General features: G+C 43.8%; 1 protein-coding gene across 1 annotated transcript in view; it reads left to right on the plus strand.

Annotated features, from left to right (window-relative positions):
- ST18 (ST18 C2H2C-type zinc finger transcription factor) overlaps window positions 1-22,482 on the plus strand; it is a 63,934-nt gene that overhangs the window by 35,984 nt on the left and 5,468 nt on the right. Inside the window, exons 11-17 of the mRNA XM_059901733.1 lie at window positions 4,146-4,261; window positions 9,397-9,459; window positions 10,205-10,273; window positions 13,959-14,021; window positions 14,123-14,203; window positions 15,114-15,335; window positions 20,642-20,730. Of these exons, the coding sequence (XP_059757716.1) occupies window positions 4,146-4,261; window positions 9,397-9,459; window positions 10,205-10,273; window positions 13,959-14,021; window positions 14,123-14,203; window positions 15,114-15,335; window positions 20,642-20,730 (703 nt within the window). The remainder of the gene's footprint in view (window positions 1-4,145; window positions 4,262-9,396; window positions 9,460-10,204; window positions 10,274-13,958; window positions 14,022-14,122; window positions 14,204-15,113; window positions 15,336-20,641; window positions 20,731-22,482) is intronic.

Here is a 22,482-nt window from a genome sequence, read left to right on the forward strand (position 1 = left end):
ATCTCCTTTCTGTTCACACAGAGTCAGGCGTCCGGTCCAGTTCCGACCAGTAACGGAGCATAGTGGGTTCTTGTTCCCCTTCAGGGTGCTTGTGTCATTTGACTTCGGTTATAAGTTTGTGCAGCGATGTCTACAGGGTACCCCTCGTATTCTGGGACACTCCTGCCACTTGGGGGTCTAGTGAGCACCTCAGGGACCTCCTTGTATGTACTTCTGATCCCTCAGATTGCCAGAAAATTCAGTCTCATGACAAATATTCTCTCTTTATCAAAACGTGTGGATTCATCTGGGCGGCTTTATGGATTCAGCTGGAGTACGCTCCTGTCTAAGGCTTACGGACCTGTGACAGTGCTCAACGTGCCAGCAAAATCATGGGGAAGATGATCTGTTTAGATTAGATTTCTGCTCCTTCCAGAATGGCTTACCTCCTTCGGGTCTGATAGTGTAGACTCAGTGCTACAAATGGCAACCTAAGTACTCTGACGTCTGGAATTGACAAGCTAAGTGGAAATTCAATGTTACTGAGAGCAACAAAGAGGACTTTGGAGACATCTACTGAGTTCTTGGAGTCCAAGTGCTTGCACTAGGTTTGAGTTGACAAAATATGGTTTAAGCCTAATGCCTATTGTCACGGTCTGAACGTGGGTGGTTCATTGCTGGGGCGCTGTCCCCGCAGGGACACACATAAAGGTGCTTCTGAACCCCTGTAACTCCTGGGGCAGTTTCTCACCCTTGTTCTTTGTGCCTTCGTCCGTGCCAAGGTAATTTACCAATAGAGAGTATTTTTCACATTTTGTTCTGAATCCCTAAATGAAAAATGTGATACTCGATAGTTATTATTTTGAAAAAGTAGATTGTATTCAATGTCCTCGTTGGGAAGGTAGCAGAGGGAGGCCACGTTGAGTAAGAATAAAGATTAAAGATCTTTATAAACAGCGTCTCATTATCCTAACAATTCTGAAAAGCAGGATTATTATCAAAGTTTCTAGAGGAGAAAATTGAGGCTTGCCGGGGTAAAGTTGTTGTTCTTTGGTCATATAGAAAATAAGTAATGGGCCTGGGCTTCCCTAAGATGAAGAAAAGGGAGAGGGAGAAAAGGAAAAGAAAAAAGTACACATGAAAATGGAGACAGCTAGGAAATATTGAGAAAAAGCAGGAAGGAAAGAAAAAAAACAATGAAGCAGTGGTACTTGGCCAGGTGTGTGCTGGAGACCACAGTGGTTTTGGTGCTTCTCAGGATGCCAGGACCAGAGCCCCTGAGCCCGGTTACAGGACGTGACCCCACGTGACCACACAAACCAGGGACGGATGGTCCTGGCTGTCGTTCCCGTGAGCTGCAGAGACGCTGCTCGGGGCCCCGGCGGTGCTCTGTGAACGTGGGCTGTTCCCACCTCCTCAGCCCCGCACGTCCCACACGAGACTCACACCCGTACCCACGACCAGAAACAGGGCGATTATTTCCAATTCATTGTTATCTAGTTCATATGCACAACAGTTGCTTAATTTTGGTGGTAATTTTCAGAAAATATTGTCTGTCTCTCTCAGTGAAATAGCCTGTCCAGATGCCCTCTAAATAAAAAATCCTGAATCTGGGAAAAACTTCAAACTATCTCGAAAGGAAAATGCTGAGAAATAACTAGGGCTGTCAGTTTCATTCAACTGTCAGTTCTCCAAAGATTTCAGGGCTTCAAATGTTAAAAGTGCCAGATGCTATTATCTGTTATTCATGTTCCCATTATGTTCTGATCTTTACTGAAATCTATATAAACTTCTATCTGTACATTAAAGGAATTTCATTGCACCCATATACTCTCTAAACACACACATGTATGTATGCCACATTTTCTCTTTATGTCTCCCCAATATAAATTTATTATTTTCAAAATGATACTTTAAATGTTGAAAAAATTCTGACAAATGATGTTGACATATTTTTATGGTGTGCTATTTAGGAGTTTATCCAATATAAAATGCTTCTGTAACAAAATTAAGCATTCTTATAGTGATGGTCACCTGTATTTTAATACCTATGCTCTCTGCAAGCTTCTAGAGGTAGAATGCTGAGAAAAAAAAAGGGAAAAAGACAATTATTTCATAATGCAATCTCATACCCAAGAGTCCATAGTTTTTAAAAGAAGTTACAAAATATTTAAAAGGTCATATCCAATAAAATTATCCTATTGAATCATCACCACATACTACTGTGCTAAGTTAAATACCATATATGCTGCAAGCATGAATTTTGAATGCATTTGAGTCAAATAAGTTAAACTTTCATAGTTGACCATTTCTTTCAAAATCCCTTATTCCCTTGTCTTCCATAATGTGCAGATTCAACAAACAACAGCTAATGACCTTTATGTGTTCATCTGTAAATGTACACGCCTCCTTAGAGATACTTTGCTCTTGTTCATCACAAAGAAAATAATAAAATAGCTCTTTTTCACTTTATGCCATTTTTGTGAAAAATTCAGCATCTGAACAGAAAAACAAAAGCTGTTCCACACTGAGACAAAATTGGATTTATCACTTGTATCTACTTTCAAAAGGCCAAGACGTTTGTAAATTATAGTGGAAAACACCACCCGGGCTGAATCCAGGTAGCTCCAAATGAAATGGAAGGTAGTGCTAATGCTTTGCTTTAGGCATTTACACTGTGAAACGTGAAAAGGATAAGCCTAATTCACTTCTTTTCTATAGATTCCACGGAAGCAGCATTAAAATAGCCCTTCTCTTCTACCTTAGTAGACAACTATCATCAAACACCTATTTCTCTTTATTTTTCAGTGGTGTATTATTATCTGCTACTATTTTCAAACATTAATCAATAATATAAAATAGAATACTCAGTATTAAAAATAAGAAGAAGAAATTAGACCAAACCAGGTTTTATTAATTTGGTCTGAAGATAATGTTACTTGAGGTAGTGTAAACGTATTTACCACTGTGTGGTCCTATGTAAAATAATTGATTGAACTGTTATCCAAGTAATTAATGAAAGAAATTGCATTTGCCTTTATGACTGAGATGAAGGCTTAGAATTTTTCTTTGGTTGGGAAAATCCAGGGATTTTGTTTTTCCATTGATTTTGGGTGTAGACTCAGGATTATTAAAATTGTATTTGCCCTTGCAATTTCATATTCATTTGATTTAAATGAGATTTACCTTGAATAACTCAAAATTGTTTTCTCACCTTAAATGGATCAATACTTTTGAGATTTAGGAGACAGTTTTTTTATATTAGTTTATCTGATTTTAATGTTAAATCCAGAATGTATTATATTTACTGGATATAAACTTAATGATACAAGTAAGCTAATTATGTGACTGAATAAAACCATCATTAGTTTTCTGTAAGATACTATATCAGATGGTAAATAAATGATTTGAAGGGATCAATGAGATTTCCTTATGAAATCAGGATCAGTACTAAGCTTAAAATAAGGCCATGAAAATTAGTGATAATCCAACGAGAAATTCCATCCAATGAGTAAAACCATTATAAAATACCACAACTTAGCAAAAGAGGTAATTTAAGAAAAACAGGAAGTGATGTGAGACTAAAAGCAATTATCCAGAAAAATCAAACTAAATGTTGCCTAGATATTGTGGACTCAGTGATTACATATTTAAACAAACAATTTAAATCTTAATTATTTGCTTATCAGAAAGGACATTCTACTAACCTAAATTTACTTCTTCCTTCTCTGTTTAAAAATTTGTGTGATTCATTTTTTGCAGTGTTTCTTTTGTTTTACCAATGACTGCTGTGTTCATAAAGAACTCTTCCTATGTTCTCTAGGAAATGTTTGCTACACTGTAAAACTTGAAATATATTAAAATATTAACTTATTTACATAGCTCAAGAAATACCTCTGTAGTTATGTTTGCCAAAATGCAAACTTTCTAAAGGTGTGCCCATGAGTTATAATTTCTCATTCTTCACCAAGCATAAATGTCCATAGCAGGTCCAGATCTACCCTTATACTCATTATCTTATTTATTTTGTGTACAAATCCGATGAGGGATGTCATCTAAGTCTTTAAGCCAAAACTCAAATTTGACCCCAATGACTTCAAATACAGTTGTCTTTCCAGAGTTTCCTAATGCCTTGTGTGCTTCTGTATTTTTTTTTTTTTTTTCAGAAAGACCCAGTGAGCTCTCTAGAAAATTTAGAGGAAAAGAAGTTCCCTGGAGAGGCCTCCATACCAAGCCCTAAACCCAAGCTCCACGCAAGAGATCTCAAGAAAGAACTAATCACGTAAGTCATCTGGAATGGTTTACTCTGTGGTTCTAGAACGGAGACGCCAATTTAAAACCTTGAGTAGTAAATAACGCCTTGGCTTATGGAGCTGACTTTGCAAATGTTTTAGGGCAGTTTCAACCAGTTGGTAGTTAAATGTTCTGTATATACCTAGACCTATGCTCAGAACTAAGAGGATTATGAAAAAAAATGTACCTGACATGATCTCAGGCTAAGAGAATTAAAAGTCTAATCGACTGAAAAACAAAACATGTACAACAATTAGAAATGTTTATGTTCTGATCAGAAGATCTTAATCTAACACCCACTGACCTCAGAGGAGCCAAGTCAGGGCTTCAGGGAGTCTACAGACTCACAAAACTTACTGCAGAGTGTTATTTGGGAAGGGGGTTCATGGTTTTCGTCACATTCTCAAGGGGTTCTGTGACTCAGAAGTTGAAAGGACAGGGCAGGAAGTACTAGTCAAGCTGCGGTGGGTTCTGAGACAGGCCCGGTCGTCCGGAGCAGGAGGCCCCAAGCTGAGCCCCAGGACCAGGTGACCTGGAGAGAGAGAGAGAGAGAGCAGGACGAGGGCCCTGAGAAGATGGCCAGGTTTCGTGTGAACAAGCCACAGGGTGTTTGAGCAGAAAAGTGCACTAGGGCTGGGGTATCCTAGGAAGAGCAGTGTGCAGAATTCTTCAGAGGCCGGGTGCGCGTGGGGACCGTCTGGGGTCAGGAAGATCATCTGAAATGTTGACTAGAGATGCAGACGTGAGATCGTGAGGTGTGGCCTGGGAGATGGGGCCTCCAGGGAAGATGTATAAAAGGAAGGAGACAGAGTGCCCGTCCCAGAATTCGAGGGCACACATCCTGCTGGGACCTGACAGGGAAAAAGAAGCCCACAAAGAATAAAGACCTGGGGCCGAGGAGAAGGAGGAGGAGGAGGAAGAGGAAAGTGATGGTCATGGGAGCTGAGAGCTCAGAAAACTCCCACCCGGGCCTTTGATGGTTTCAGATGCCACAGCAAGTTCAAAGAGGTTAAAGCAGAAAAGGCAGGACAAACCCCAGGAGAGTGGGTCTCAGGAATAAGGGAGGCCAGCCAGCGGGGGGACGCGTGGCGGGAACGGGGGGCAGGGGACAGAGCTGGGTGCGAGGGACGTGCCACCAAATGACGCAGGGACATAAACTCGGACTGTGGCCTGAGCCCAGCTCGCACACCCTTATTCCTTCTTCACCCCGAGGATCTCTGACCGGGGGCTGTTGGAGTTTAGAGTGTGGCTCGCACAGCTTGCTTACGGGTGTGAGTTCACCTGGGCCGTCGCCAGGACACAGGCCGTCCTGGCCGCCTTCCTCCTCATCTGCCGGTCACCACTGTGCGGGGGACGTGGAGACATCAGGGTGGACATTGAGGGAGGGGGGGGGACAGGGAGAGGGAGGGCTTTCAGGCAAAGGCAAGGCGGGAACCGTGGCTTTGGGGCATTTATAGCCTCAGCAGATAGCGTAGTCCCGGCGGGGTGGTCGCCGGGAGTGAGTGAGTGACATGCAGGAAAAGCTTTTCCATAGGAAAGTGATTAAACATTCATGTATATTCTTACCCAAGTACATTTAAAGCTGCCAGTTAATGAGAGTTTCTAGCAAAGAGGTACCCTTGCACTTAGGCCCTGGCATCTGTACCCTCTCTTCTGAATCCCCCAGCATAAAAGTACGTTTACCGTTTTCTACTAAACTAGATTAAGCACCCTCTCCTGAGCAGGATGTTCCGCCCACCGATCTCTGCGGGGCCGCCCTCCCCTCCCTCAGCTCTTCCCCCACGTGTCACCCACCCGAGAGGCCGTCCCGGCTGCTGTGGTCCCCCCTCCCAGCCCCGCTGCGCCCGCCCCCTTTCCCAGGAGGGCAGGCTGTTCCTGCCACTGAGGTTGCTGCTTCCACGTCCCCGCGTGGGTCCCTGGTACCACTGCACTGCCACTCGTTTCCCCAGTGACAGGGACACACCTCAGACGCTGCACAGGCCCTGCACACAGAAGCTGTCGATCAGAAGACCCCGGTCCAGCATCAGTCTGTCCTGTCCACACTCGAGTGATTTTTTTTTTTTAACATCTTTATTGGAGTGTAATTGCTTTACAATGCTGTGTTAGTTTCTGCTGTATAACAAAGCGAATCAGCTACATGTATACATATCTCCCCATATCCCCTCCCTCTTACGCCTCTCTCCCACCCTCCCTATCCCACCCCTCTAGGTGGTCACAAAGCACCGAGCTGATCTCCCTGTGCTATGCGGCTGCTTCCCACTAGCCAGCTATTTTACATTTGGTAGTGTATATATGTCCATGCCACTCTCTCACTTCGTCCCAGCTTCCCCTTCCCCCTCCCCGTGTCCTCAAGTCCATTCTCTACATCTGTGTCTTTATTCCTGTCCTGCCCCTAGGTTCTTCAGAACCTCTTTTTTTTTAGACTCCATATATATGTGTGTTAGCATACGGTATTTGTTTTTCTCTTTCTGACTTACTTCACTCTGTATGACAGACTCTAGGTCCATCCACCTCACTACAGATAACTCAATTTCGTTTCTTTTTATGGTCGAGTGATTTTTCAATAAACAGATATGCTGCATTCCTTAAGGATTTCGTGGGCAGACATTGCTGCCTCAGCACGATGTTCTCTTAGGAGGTCAACACTTCCTGATGAGGTGGGGCCCACGTAGCAGAGCTGCACGTCACCAAGCACTGCGCCCTCTGGGAGGTGACCTGGGGCAGCCGTGTCAAGGCTGCCACGGGCCTGCTAGTCAAGTTTCTAAAATCTTTGTCCGGATGTTGTTCATGCCTATTATCTCAGATATCTTCCAAAAGGGCCAATGCTCATCCTTTGAAGGTAGATTTTGGAAATTTCCAGAGTCGTTCCAAGCTAAATGAAATGTAAAAAACTGATAATTAACCTGCATCACCATTTTGGACAGAAAAATGAAGTGTGATTATTTTGTAATGGGCCCTTCTCATTGGTGCAAAGAGAAAGGGCTTCAAAAAGATGGTGAACAATTTTTGGAATATAATCATGAATTCCTAGGAAATTGACTCTCTAGAGGCCTCGTGGTTTTCCACTCATTTCAGCACAGGGGAGCGCTTGGGTGGGTACCATGTACTTCTACACACCTGGGTCACACACTGGTTCTGTAAACGTCTCACTGCTTTACGGTTTCACCCTGTCCTTATTATGCTTTGTTTTATGTTTCTAACAGATAAATGCACCTTAATTGCTTACCAGAAACTGTTTGGCTAAAATAGGACTTTTTGATGTCATTGATCAACATGAATTTGCTTAGAGTTTGAGCGCCACTTACTGAGGGAACTAGCTAGTTTCCTTTCTCTAAGTTGTGATACTTTCATTTGCAAATCTTCCCAGAATATATCACCCAACTGGGATCTGCACATGTTATTGTACAAGATTTCTCATTGAAGATCTGTAAATTAAGCCAGCCGTCAAGATCCAAAACAGGATCTTTTCCCACTACATCGCCCCCTTCAATCTTGGCTTTATTCCTTGACCTCTTTATACCACAAAGCTGAAACAAAATAGCCACTATTTAAATGCACACTTTATCATTATACTTCTTAAGTAATTTATGACTGTCTGGTTTAAAAAATCATTGGCACTTTGCCTCTCCTGGCGGTATTAATAGGAATAATTTAAAAATAGAAATTTAAAGTAGAATAAAATAAATGCAAAGCTATTTTGGCACACCAGGTGGCGATGTATTTCCAAAGTAGGAATTCCCAGGGCACTGTAACCCATCTCTCACGCTCTGAATATTCCAGCTGTGTAATTATCAGAAAAGATTGTTTCTCTGTTTAGCGGGTGAATGGCACTTGCAAGATAACTCAGCTCAGATGTTAGTCGTTGTTCTTTTTTTTCTTTACTCGTTTACATATATTTGTAGCTTCCGCATTTTCCTTCCTGATGTTCCATCTAGGAAAGTGGTGGGCAAAGAGCTGGCTGGCTCAGGTCGGATCAAGCTCTGGAAATCGCGCATCTCTCTGAGAGATGAAGAGGCTCTAACTCTTACGGTTTCTTTAGAGTACCTGAGAATGATTGCAAAGTAACTCACAGGGAAAAAAATACTGAGAAGGTGACATTTCAGAAATCTTGGACGTCATCAGTCTATCCCCAGATGCCCCTTTAAAGAGGCAGACTCTGCATCCCACACGTGGGTGAGCCTTCACGTTAGGCAGGGTGCCGAAAACATCAGAAAGCACGAGTGACGTAGCTGATGTTTCCCCTGATTAGTGGCACCGACACAAAGACCACCGAGTGGGCTGGGGTCAATCCGCTTACCTCACACCAGCAACTTTCAAGCAGCGTCAGAGGGAAATAAATGGCTGAGAAACCAAGGAATCTGTTAACTCTGGCAGCAAAACTGCTCAGGATAACTATCCACTTTCACTATTTTTAAAACACACATAAGATGCACAGAATGTGACCAGCTCCTGAGATAAATGAAGTGCCCGGGACGGACTCCGGTCTTGGGCAGACAGCCCGGAGAGCCCACTGCTTAGGTGGTTAATTCCTGATTGTCTTTGCTGGGTTCAAAACTTTGGATGAAACTGATCACAAGCTTTATTAACTAAACTTCGTAACTATTTCTGTACTATCAGCAACTGTCCCGTCTAAAATGTCAGTTTACATTTCAGCCATATGTAGTATTTTCAAAGATCTTCCTTTTCAGGTGTTTTCTAACATGTTTATGAAGTTACTCTGTTACCTTTTTCTTTAAAAAAAGTCACAAAAATTCCTTTCTGACATCTATGATATAATTGGTACCTTAGAGCGGCTATCATGATAAAGCATAGGTTTTTAATATTCATGTTTTATAACTCATATTTTCAAAGAAATAGAACACCACTGACTGTTGCATCACTGTTCTACATCATCTGAATCAGAGAGCTGATGTGGTGCTGGAAACGAATAACTCAGGATCATGCCAGTTTCCTCTTGTCTCGTCTGCTGGTCCTTATATAATCTGCATCTTTAGTTCATTAGCTTCTGCACGTCCCATATGTGTTAACCGGTCTTGAAAAGAGAAGCTACCTCATACCCAGTCAGACAGAGCAAGTGCATCCGTGAACGCACCTGACCCTGATTCTATGTTTTTATTGACCCAGCTGCCCAACGCCAGGATGCGACGGGAGTGGCCACGTCACGGGCAACTATGCGTCTCATCGCAGGTAGCTCCCCACCTTCTCGCTTAGGCGTTCCTCATCTGTCCTCCTTAAGGACTCACCCTCACCCCCTCTAGAAAGATTTTATCTCGATCGGGAGTTGGAGACTGAGTTAGTTGGGGTTTTGCTTCGTTTCTTTTTTCAGAAATAAAGCTAAGTCTTCAGTCTTTTTGCTTATATTGTAAAGAAAGTGTACTTCTCTGGTCAAAAACGGTTTTCTGATCCTATGATCCACGCTACAACCCAGAAGGTAGAGCTCATGTCGGGCTCGGGTCCTGTCTAGCTTTAGGACTCAAGTGAAGCCCAGGTAGGACAGCAGTGACCCCAGCTGACCTTTTACGCTGCGGGAGGCTTCAGTAAAGGGTTGGAGGGACGGCAGGGCGGAGGCTGTGCTCGGCCCTTCCTCCCACCTGTGTCACCCATGTGATTCGCTCTCCCTCTGGGCAGGACCTTAACCTCTGAGCACCATCCCTCGGGATGCAGAGGGAGGGTCCTCTGGGTCAGTCATCACTGGAGCCGGGGGTCTCGCTGGGCTAAAGCCCCTGGTTTGGTAAATAGCAAACCAGAGTCTGTGACAAGTAGTCAAGGTGCCCAAAGCCCGGTCTGGCTAGAGCAGCGAAGCCGGGTTCAGACTTTTTCCCAAACCCCGTCGGTGGATTGAATGTGTGTTCACCAGCTCAGGCTGCCCCCGAGTCGGGCCTGCGCGTGTCAGCGCGTGTGTCTCTGTTTTTGCTTTCTCCTCCCTCTTCAGTGTTTCTGGATGTCCTTTGGCAGATAAGACTCTGAAATCCCTCATGGCGGCCAACTCTCAGGAACTCAAGTAAGTGTCCGGCCAGGGTGGCCCTAACCAGGGGCAGACGGCACCTAAGTAAATTACGACCACGCGCTCTCTCACCAAAAACTCAAACAACTGAAACCAAATCACTGTAATTTAGTTTAGTTAATGAGCTGGCCTTGGAGGGCTTGTATTTTACGATGTTTTTAAAAGCAATGATGTTGAACACCTACGACACCTTTTCTCTGTTACTTTCAGAACGTGTATACTAATCAGACCTAGGAGGGTACGGCCAGCATTTTCATCTTCTGACTTTAGGAAAACTGCACAGTACTTTACCTTGTGGGCATTTTGAATCATACAACAGCCTTTCACTTTTGGGGGCGACATACAATTCTGGCTCATTTTCACCTTGTCTACAGGATCTCAAAGTCACAGATATGTTGACTTTTGTTGACTGATTTTATTTTTCCTACTATTATCTTCTTTTATCCCAAACTTCTCACTTGTTATTTTCATATGTTGTTATAATACATGTAGACTAATAAAAAGTTATAATCCACTTTTTACCCTTTAAAAATATAATAAGGCATACATTTAGAAAAGATGAAGAATAACATTAAGCAAAATTAACAAAATGCATTTGCACATAATATTTTAGGAAAAATCAGTGTTACTAAGTCTAGTGATAAAATAATATTTGTGTAAATAGAATTAACACTTGGTGTCTAAATTACAGGTAAAATTTCAGAGAATATATCTTCTTAATATTTTGTTAGTATTTCCATTTTCTAACTTGTTTAAAATTTATCTAAAAATTATCCCAAAAAAAGTTTATGAAACAAGATGTGATAGTAAACAGGTATAAAAATTCAGAATTTTAGTACCATGAATAGTAAAAACAACTCTAAAATATACAAAGTGAGTGTACAATTGATTGTGTCAGTGTAGATTCTAGAAATCATTTTATTGGCTACTGTTTTTCTAGATTGAAATGTAAGGATGTGAAGTGGAGACTTATTAGCCGATTGAAAGGAGAGAAGAGCTAGGCATACTCACTCAGTCTTACTCAATTGCTCTGAACTTCTATATTGCCGTATCTTAAAAATAGCTATCAGTTCTCCTAAGTATTTTCTCTAAACGTTATTTCTAGAAAAAAATGTGGAGAATACATTGAAAACATGTAGATTGAGTGGTTCTATAACAATGTTCAGTACTTACCTGCTTTATACAGCCACCTAATAAGTAACATCTTTGTGGGTTTTTCTGTACAAAAAGAAAAGGGGACATTTCATTGACCTCTTGTTTGGATATTCAGGGAGAATTTCAAAACAAGGTTTTTTTGGCATAGACTTTTCCAGAATTGCAATATGCTAGTAAACCACTGTTTTACTAAAAATATTAATAGCATCTGAGCCTTTCCTACAGTATAGAGTACATATTAAATCTCTAAATGTTTGATTAGAGAATCATTGCACGGTTCTCTGGTTAGCTCGAAGAGATGTATGCAGATTTCATATTTCCTTCAAGAAAAGCATTCACTCCCTATGTTCCGCCTCAAGGTTGTATATGAAAGAATTTCTGTGAAAGTTCAGTGGGTTAGAGTTTAAGAAAAGGAATAGTGTTCACATTCTTCTTTGGATTATTATCTTTCTCAAACTCTTGTTTTAGTAGAAATCTGAACCCGGGTGGGCATACAAGTGAAATAATAACAATGACCTTGTCTACAAGAACTTTCAGGAAAACAAACATTTTATGACAGCCTCTGCGTTTTTTTTTTTTTAAATAAATTTATTTATTTATTTATTTTATTTATACTTTTGGCTGAGTTGGGTCTTTGTTGCTGCGCATGGGCTTTCTCTAGTTGCGGCGAGCGGGGGCTACTCTTCGTTGCGGTGTGTGGGCTTCTCATTGCTGTGGCCTCTCTTTGCAGAGCACGGGCTCTAGGCACGCGGGCTTCAGTAGTTGTGGCATGCGGGCTCAGTAGTTGTGGCTCGTGGGCTCTAGAGCGCAGACTCAGTAGTTGTGGCTCGCAGGCTCAGTAGTTGTGGCACAGGGGCTCTAGAGCACAGGCTCGGTAGTTGTGGCTTGCAGGCTCAGTAGTTGTGGCTCATGGGCTCAGTATTGGCTTGCGGGCTCTAGAGCACAGGCTCAGTATTTGTGGCTCACAGGCTCAGTAGTTGCGGTGCCTGGGCTCAGTAGTTGTGGCTCGTGGGCTCTAGAGCGCAGGCCCAGTAGTTGTGGCACACAGGCTTAGTTGCCCCGTGGCACGTGGGATCTTCCCAGACCAGGGATCGAACCCGTGTCCCCTGCATTGGCAGGCAGACTCTTAACCACTGTGCCACCAGGGAAGCCCACCTCTGCGTTTTTATTAGTATCTGGCATTTTTTAAGGCAACAAAAGAGTGAGAATCTCTGTATATTTTTGCATTCAAGTGTATTTTAAACCCTGCTCCTAATTAGCATTCTAAGTAGAATTGGAATCTCCTTCCGCCTTCACTCCCCTGACTCCAAATTTAATGGTTGATTGTCAGTCAGAGTTATTGGTAGAGTTCCCACAAGACCTTTTAAGGTGGACCATGAGGCAGAGAGATCAGGTGCAAATGTCCTAGGTTCTTTGGCAGTTGCATTAATCCACCAGGTCTCTGGCTGTCCCATCCACCACCGTCGTCCATCTGAATGTAAGGGATTATCATGGTGGTGGAGCAAATCAAAGGAAATTAATTACACACAGAAACAATTTGGAAACTCTTTCTTCTTAAGCAAAAGATAAGAACTTTGCATGATGTAGACAGAAGCCCAGCAGTAAGTTGTGGGTCGAATTTCAGATTCCTTCCAAAATAAGGTTTAACAACAGGGACCTATTGTGTAGCACAGGGAACTATACTCAATACTTGTAATAACCCATAAGGGAAAAGAATCTGAAAAATTTTATGTATATATATATATATATATATATGTGTATATATATATATGTATATACATAAATATATATACATAAATATATATATATATATATATATATATATATAAAACTGAATCACTCTGCTATACACCTGAAACTAACACAACATTGGAAATCAACTACACTTCAATTAAAAAAATAAGGTTTAAAAAGAAGGAAAAAAAGAATGCAGGATACCAATGAATACAGTGTCTTCCAAACATTGGACAGTAGTTAACACATCTTAACATTTCCTTTAAAAATGGATTCTTAGGGCTTCGCTGATGGCGCAGTGATTAAGAATCCACCTGCCAGTGCAGGGGACACGGGTTCGAGCCCTGGTCCGGGAAGATCCCACATGCCGCGGGGCAACTAAGCCCGTGCGCCACAACTGCTGAGCTTGCGCTCTAGAGCCCGCAAGGCACAACTACTGAGCCCACGAGCCACAACTACTGAGCCCACGTGCCACAACTACTGAAGCCCGTGTGCCTAGAGCCCGTGCCACCGCAATGAGAAGCCCACGCACCGCAACAAAGAGTAGACCCCGCTCGCCACAACTAGAGAAAGCCCCTGCGTGCAACGAAGACCCAACACAGCCAAAAATAAATAAATTAAAAATAAATAAATGTATTTTAAAAAAAAGGATTCTTAGCCAAAAGCCAGTTCTGTACAAGCAAGAAGAGTCCCACAAATCAGCTCATCCTGTTTGACTGCTTGGCTCTGTGTGATGTGCCGTGACCCCCTAGCCACTTCCACGCGGCCCCAGCTCCGCGCTCGTGTCTTCCAGGTGTCCCACTCCAGGCTGTGACGGTTCGGGGCACGTGACGGGAAACTATGCCTCCCACCGAAGGTAAGACTGACCCCACGGCTGAGATGGAAATCAGAGCGGTGGCAGCCGCGCCCATGAGATCACATGCTTCTGTTTTGTTCTTTGTCGGGTCCGTATTTCAGCCTATCCGGCTGCCCTCGTGCCAGGAAAGGTGGTGTCAAGGTGACCCCTATGAAGGAAGAAAAAGAAGACCCTGAACTCAAGTAAGTGTGACGGCTGAGGCGGCAGCATCAGGGCAGAGGCCACTTGTGGGACAAACGGGGGGACTCCGGTTGGGAGGCAACTGCGTGTCTTGTTCATCACGAGGCCCTGGGAGCAGCACAGAGAGCTCAGGGGCTGCAGAACACCTGCCCCTCCCCAGAGGTGCTCACACGGTTCTCTGATGGTGCAAAGGAAAGAAGGACTTCATCCTTTCCCAGCGGCTTTAAAGGAAAGCAGCCTTGTGGACATGCCCTAGTGTGACACCCATGGCTGCGGGCTCCCCTGAAACTTAAGCCGCAATTTTATCTAAAGTGAATTCCCTCCTCTGAGAAATATGCTTCAGGTCTTGGGTGACAGATGCAGATACAGGTGCAGAAATGTACAGAGGCTTGCTCGACAACGTGCAATATTTAGACATTTGGAAACCAGAACTCCCGATCTCTGAGCCTTGGACTCTGTGATGAGGGGGAGCCAGTTGACATGTTAGACCGTTGGTCTTTGTTTGGAGGCAACGTAACCCGTAACAAAGGGCTTCCCTGGTTGTTTCTGGAGCTGAGAAGTGTGGCCACAAACTTGACTCCACTCCTTCTAAACTGGTGGCAAGTCCCCTGAGCTCTAGAAGTCATTCTCCGCCCCTCTAAAATGGGGTAACAGCGTCTCTGCCCACCAGGTGAGCAGTGAGGGTCTCATGAGATAATGCATGACAGTTGCTTAGCTGGGAGCCTGAGGCCCATCACTACTGCCAGTACTGCTGTCTCCCTGGCTGGAAGGCATCTGGTAGACGCTGTCGTTTCCCCACTTGCCCCCTGTGTGGTCTGCTCTCACCACCACCTTCTCGTTCGCTCGCCTCAGTGCTTCACCTGGCTTATCTCGTCTCTCCCAGCTGCTAACGACCGTGCTGTGTCTCTCCAGATGCCCTGTGATCGGGTGTGACGGCCAAGGTCACATATCAGGTAAATACACATCCCACCGCACGGCTTCTGGCTGTCCCCTGGCCGCCAAGAGACAGAAGGAGAACCCTCTCAATGGGGCCCCCCTCTCCTGGAAGCTGAACAAACAAGAACTTCCCCACTGCCCGCTGCCCGGCTGCAATGGGCTGGGCCACGTGAACAACGTGTTTGTCACCCACAGGAGGTAAGCTTTGCTTCTTAATGTGTGGTTGCCGTGACTGTTTGTCACCTGGATTGTCCGGGGGAGGGGAGAGACCCCCTCAAGGTCATTAATCATAGCACCTTAGATGTCCAAGTAATGAGTCTTGCCAGATAGATATTTGACCAGTTTGAAGGATGGAAAATGTTATTTCCTCTATTTCTGAAATTCACTGCACGATTTTCAACTGCTTTTGAAACTGTGCTTGTGTTTTTTTTATTCTAAGGTATTGCTTGTGCTGCTTTTTTTAATGGTTCTGTCAGTGGTTCACTTCAGTTCTAAGTGGTGATAGCTACTCACTGTTGTGTGATCGTAAACGTTCACTTTACGTGTTTATGTCACGCCCTTCCGCTCGTGAACTGGCCCCATTTCAGACCAAATGGTAGTTCTTTTGCAGCTGGGAAGCTGTGAGTCATCCCCAGCGGCCAGAAAGAAAAGGACACAGCGGTTACTAAGTACACAGAGGACAAGAGAGATTTAGAAAACCCTTTCTAGCTTCACAAGGACTCAGTCCCTTCATCATTGAGTGGCATGTATTTCAACCAGGCTCTTTGTCGGGAGCACTGATCTTAGACCAGGCTTTTGTCCACATTCTACATCAAGGAGAGGAGCTAGCAGAATTCCCTGGCGGTCCAGTGGTTAGGACTCCACTCTTTCACTGCCAAGGGTGCAGATTCGATCCCTGGTCAGGGAACTAAGATCCCACAAGCCAAGCGGCATGGCCAAAAAAAAAACAAAAATAAGGAGCGGAGCTAGAAGGTTCACTGCACACATCTCTGGTCGTGGGGCCGTGGTGCACGATGCAGATTCAAGATCTAACAAAGCTTTGTGAGTCCTGACGCTCTGCTTATGGGCAGGATGCCAACAGAGCAAAGCTGGTTCCGTTTTCGAGGTGCACGTCGACGGTGTCAGGAAATGAAGTTTTCCAAGAGCCACACCTGCTTACGGAGAAAACCCCATCTCTTTAGGTGGTTTATTTTTTGATGGTTCTCGGATGCCTGATCTCGTTCACAATAGTGCACGTTGTTTTCTCTGGGTCTGTACCATCGTTTCCTGTTCAGGAAGGACAGTCACAAATCAAGTGAGCCTCGTAGCCGCACAGCAGCGGTGCTTTCTCACCACGGACCCTGTAACATCCTTGCTGACATCGATAATGAAATATTAATGCTGGGCTGTGGCGAGTGCATCCCTCAGTTAGAACAACAGATTTCTCTTGAAAAATCCGGGAGTGGTTTTACATGATGACGCCAGGCCTGGTGAGGATGTGGGGCCGCAGGGACCCTCAGAGCTGTAAGTGGAAGAGGAATTGGTAGAACCATGTCAGGAAGCTGATGCCTCAGATGTAAGCGAGCAGGTGGGGGTGCCCTCCTGTACAGCCGCCGGGCGGCCAGGCTCAGTCCCAGAGGCTCTCCTGCACCCGGAGATGGAGATGGACGTGTGCCAGGAGGTCGGCTTCCCGGCTCCAGGCTGGGGACCGCCTGCCCGCCGCCTCGGCCCCTGCAGCGCAGGGCACAGGAGTGGTTCCACCTGCAGGGCCTCGGATCCGTGTGGATGTAAAGGCACCGCGGGCGGATTTGGAGCAGGTGCTGAGTGGGGCAGAGTGCTGAGGGATACGTGTGGTGTGATTCTGTCCCACAAAGTGAAAAACCATGTAGCAAAATCACGTTTTAAAAAACTAGGTAATTTTTCATCTGCAATTGGAGTTAATGGCTGTCTCTGGGGGACAGGAGACAGCAATTGCTACGGGGCAGGTGAAGCTTCAAAGTGCGTTCTGTGTTTGAAGGTAAATTCAAGGTGTGCCCCTCAAGGGAATTCTTTCAACTGCAAATACACGTTGTATGTATCTGTGTACATACTATTTATTTCATAATAAGAAAAGGAAATTACGAGTTCAAAAATATAGGCTGCAGTATTAATGCAGAGATATTATTTTCTAGGAGAAGAAGAACAGTTAAGAATTTAGACAAATGAATAATTCAGATTTCACTGTTTTTCACTCTTGCTACTCAAAGGATTTAAGAGCCTAAATTTAACCTAGGGTATTCTCTTTGGGGTGGAATGCTTTTCTTTACTATGTGTAGGATTTAAACAAATAAGATAATAAAATGCCTGGCTTATTGACTGGTACATAGTAGGTGTTCAGCACAGACTATTTCCTTTCCCTTTTGTACAATTATATTAATATATGTGTAGCTATGCAATAGTTCATTAAAGTAGGAATGACACGCCGGAATCACACGTACTGACCTATGACACACCTTTATCTGTCCTGTTCTCGACACTGACGTCCTGAGTTGTTCTGTTCTCTTTCCTGTCCCTGCCAAAGGCCAACTGCTATTCCAGGCTGCTCTGTCCCAGCAGACAGCCTGTTCCAAGTTCCTCACGTGGCTTATCCCTTTAAACCCTTACAAACCCTGTAAGCTACAGGGACTGCGGTGACCCTCAGTTGACAGAAGAATCAGAGCACAGGGAAGTTCAGGGATTGCCCCGCTCCTGCACAGCTCACAACATCGGGACCCCAGAGACCCTCTCCCGAGCTGGGTACCAGCCCATCCCCGGTGTTTCCTGGATCCTCCCGACCACCAGGCACCCAGGCGGACTTTCCTCAGCCGTCCTCTCAAGCAAGTTCTGTAACTTTTCCCATTTAAGATTCAGCAAACTGGGAATAATTACAAAACTTACCTTAGAGGATGGCTGAGAACAATTACCTGTGCATTACATCAGCATTTTGTTTACATACTAATTACTTTAAAACCTTTCTTTAAGACTTCATGTTACAGACTTCCACTTTGAAAGAATAGCAACTGAGAAGACAAATGATATTATATTAAATACACATCATTATGGATGTTTGCAGCTTTAAAACCAGAAGTCCTGTGACTAATAGAACTCATTTAGTGCCACACCATAACTGTAATTTTATTGAGGTTTACTAATATATTATAAATAGTGATGTCTACCACACAGATTTGTCACCTGCCGTTTTACTGTAACAGGGCCGATGAAGATATAGTTTTAAATTGCCTTCCCCTGGGGCTTCCCTGGTGGCGCAGTGGTTAAGAATCCGCCTGCCAATGCAGGGGACACGGGTTCGAGCCCTGGTCCGGGAAGATCCCACATGCCGCGGAGCAACTAAACCCGTGCGCCACAACTACCGAGCCTGCGCTCTAGAGCCTGCAAGCCACAACTACTGAGCCCGCGAGCCACAACTACTGAAGCCCACGTGCCTAGAGCCCATGCTCCGCAACAAGAGAAGCCACCGTAATGAGAAGCCTGCGCACTGCAATGAAGAGTAGCCCCCGCTCGCCGCAACTAGAGAAAGCCCACGCACAGCAACGAAGACCCAATGCAGCCAAAACTATATATATATGAATAAATTTAAAAATATAAATTTTAAAAAACAATTTTTTTTAAATCTTTAAAAAAAAAAAATTGCCTTTCCCTGCCTTCATAGAATTGTGAATTTGGTCCAGACCGTATAAAGCATGTTTCTCCTGCCTTACAATACGGAGCCCGAACCCCAAAGGTGATGCCCAGCCAACCTCCCCATTTTCCTGAGCGGCGAGACTGAGCTTTGTGGAGGTGTGGCATCCTCAAAAGGAAAAGGGACATTAAAAATACTTTCTTGCCCCAGTTTTCTTAAATTTAGGATTTGTTGTATATCCTGGAAGATATAACCACATTGGGAGGTACAAAACATCCAGTGGGATTTTTTAGACCAAAGCCTCCCTCCCGTCACTTAACTGTACTTGGTTCTAACGTGCATGGTTGTGGAGTTTCACTAGCATTCCACACGGCTGTCCTCCCCGGACGCTCACCCTGTGTTGTGTGAACAGTGCAGACCCTTGACGGGAGAGACAGACGTTCTTGGGAGGTATTAACATCTTGTTACAAACCTCCTTTTAAAATCCAGTTTACCAGCCAAACATTACTCCTGTTTGTGAACACTTGTCGGAACACAATATGTGACAGAAAACAAGACAGACTTGTACAAAGTTTCCAGGAAAAAAAAAAAAAGAAGATAATGTAGCTTATAAAAGCCACTCTTTACAGTGAACAGCTTCCAAAATAGAAAAATCAGGTTCAAAGTTCAGTTTGTGCTTTTCCATTATTTTCTTTCCCTGTGTAAAATATTTCATCATTTATCAAATCTTGGCAAACCACAGAGCCTTCCTTTTATATGTAATATTACATATCTATTATTGTTTTATTTCATATAATCTTAATATAGAACAATTTTAAATTCTTAAAAAAAATATTCATTCTGCAAACATTTATTAAGGGCTTTGTTGCAGAAATATTCTCCTTTCACTCTGCCAAGTGTTCCAGTCTTTGGATGGAAAATGGTTGTTTCATGCATGAATTGTAACGAAATTTCTCTGAGAAAAAATATTTTCAATGGCTAATTATAATTTTTAACTTTATTTAAAAATGGTATCTCCAAAAATATAACCAAATGACAAAAGAATTAAGGGCTGCATAGAGCGGCAAAATCATCTCATCGTGTACTACAGGAAACAAGTATCGTTCAATGTTGTCATTATCATTCTGGTGTAATTTAAACAAAACAGACGACATTATAGGAAGGAAGCAGGGCTGAAGGGTGTGGCTTTTCAGGAAAAGCATATAAAGAGCCTGCAGGGCAACGCACTGCCTGGGCAGTGAGGGTGCTTAAATACACCTACAGCCCTGCCTTTTCTCTTCCTTTCAGGTACAGATTTTTTAATGAAAAATGTTGTTTTAAAAGTTAAAGAATAAACTAGAAACTTTCCCCTACCCAAACTGAATTTGCCATGAAGAGGGGGTCGGGGGGGAGGGATATTATTTGGGACTTGTATCAATTTGAGTCATTCTGTAAAGATCAGATGACAGTGTGTATAAAGACAGGAAGAAGTAGATTTATTATTCATGGCATTTTTGACTAATCTGGAACAAATCTTATGCAAAATATATGCATACAGTTTTACATTTACAGTGAATAAAGTAACCACTACTAAAAACAGGCCCTTACATGAATGCAAGAGAGTAACATTTTAACAAAATTAATTGATAATTATCAACAGTAGCTATTTGTATTTTGATTTAAGAAAAAAGCACAAAACATTTTACATTATTTGAGGGCCTTTTGCTTTTGTTTTAATAGATATTGTTACTTTCTGCACAGAGACTGCAGATTGTAATGTAATGAGTAAGCAGGCAAAGACTTAAAGAGTAAGTAGTGAGTACAAAAGTTTAATTTTTGTAAGAAATAATACGTGTTTCACACATCGGTGTAATTTCTCTTTTCACAGCTTATCTGGATGTCCTCTCAACGCACAAGCCATCAAGAAGGGCAAGGTCTCTGAAGAACTAATGACCATCAAGGTCAAAGCATCTGGAGGTAAGAGGGCAGGGTGGGGCAGCGATCCCCGAGGTCTGGAGCCTGGTCGCCGGCGGGTCCTGTGTCCAAACCATCTTCCGTGTGGGAAGTGCGATTTGACTAGGCAAGAAGGAGGCTTTCCTCAAATTTGAACTAAACTATAACTTTCTCTAAAGAACAATCTCTTTGGGTTTTTTCCTTACCTTTCAATAAGGATCTCCAGCAGAGAAAGTCAAGCAATGAGACTTCGATGCATTAGGGTACACTGGCTGAACTTTTGTGCTTCAGTCCTGAAAATGATAGTTTTTTTGTGTGAGCCTGCGTGTGTGTGTGTGTGTGTGTGTGTGTGTGTGTGTGTGTGTGTTCCTGGTATAAGCCCTCTATCAAATTTCAAGTTTTGGGCACCTATGTTTGAATCCTTAAATTCTGCTCTACCCTCAGAATGGTATTTTTATGGAGAATCCACATGGTTTACTTTAGCATCTCTATTTCTCTACATGCCTTCCTAGTGTCAACCCCCGACCACAGTTAATATACACAGTGTCTGAGCTGAGGTCTATATTGGCTCTTCCTGTGTCCCTCTGATTCTTGAGTACTTTTCTTGAGTTCTCACCAGCACTATGTCAGGCGTGTGTTGTTTCCTTCGAAGATCATCCTGACGCATCCGGGAAACAAAGGCAGAACAATTACTTTGCTTTGGGGATTTTATCTGATGGCATCTTTAGCACATGGGTAGAACCAAGCCAGAGACTGTGACCTGTTGCTACTTTATTTCTCTGAAAGCATCACTCCATCTTTTAAATCCGTGCGTGACTCTTAAAACAAGTGGCTTGTTTCCACGTTGTGCTTCCATGAAGAATATACCACATGCATCTTACACATCCTGCTATTGTAGGTTTGTCTCAGGTGTGTGCCTAGGAACGGAGTTGCTGGGCCATGGAGCATGTGAGGTCCACCTTCAGTAGGTGATGAACTGTGTTCCAGAGCAGTGACCCAGGAAAGCACCAGAGCCTAGAGCTGTTTCACACAGATTGTCCGTTCTCCCCATCCTGCTCCCATGCGTTGGTCTCATTAAATCTAAATGCTGGCATTCACATTTCTCCCGCTGAATTGTCATCTCTTGGTTTAGAGTCATCATTCTGGACTGTTGAAATGGCCTTAAATCCTGCTTCTGGCGTCCTGAATATGAGCTACTATTCCCAGCTTTTTAAAATCTTTAGAATGTATTCATATCCCTTCTATAAAAGAATGATGGGAAAATAACTCCCATGCATTGAGAACCTGTTGTATGTTCAACACTTTATGTTTTATTGCGTTAATTCTCACCATGTTTTACTGAAGCACAAGGACGTGAAGTAAGTGACCCAAGTTCGGGAACAAGAGCCAGGCAGCATTCAGACTCCAAAGCCACACTCTCCCCCGACGGCATTTGCTCCTGATCCTATTCCAAGGAGAAGCCAAGCTGTGTGTCCCTGGGCTCGAGCCCACCTGCCGGGACCCCCTCCGCCTCTGATAATGGCTCATGAGATCCCATGCGTTTGGTCGTTAATCAGCACATTCCAAGTCTTCCTGTCCTGGTAGCATCGTACAGGAGAGAATGCCCGGGCTTTGGATCTCAGGCAGGCTCTGCCCCTTTCTTTGGCCCCGGGGCAGGTGATGCGGCCCCGTCGGGGGTCACGGTGGCCTCCTTTAGCCTCTGTGAAGTTCTGGCCTTTGTGGGGGGAAGGAAGGGTGATGACACCTGCCCCACAGGGCCCAGCCAAGTTCAAAGGA

Source organism: Balaenoptera ricei, chromosome 17 (genome assembly GCF_028023285.1).
Source record: "Balaenoptera ricei isolate mBalRic1 chromosome 17, mBalRic1.hap2, whole genome shotgun sequence".
Lineage (NCBI taxonomy): Eukaryota > Metazoa > Chordata > Mammalia > Artiodactyla > Balaenopteridae > Balaenoptera > Balaenoptera ricei.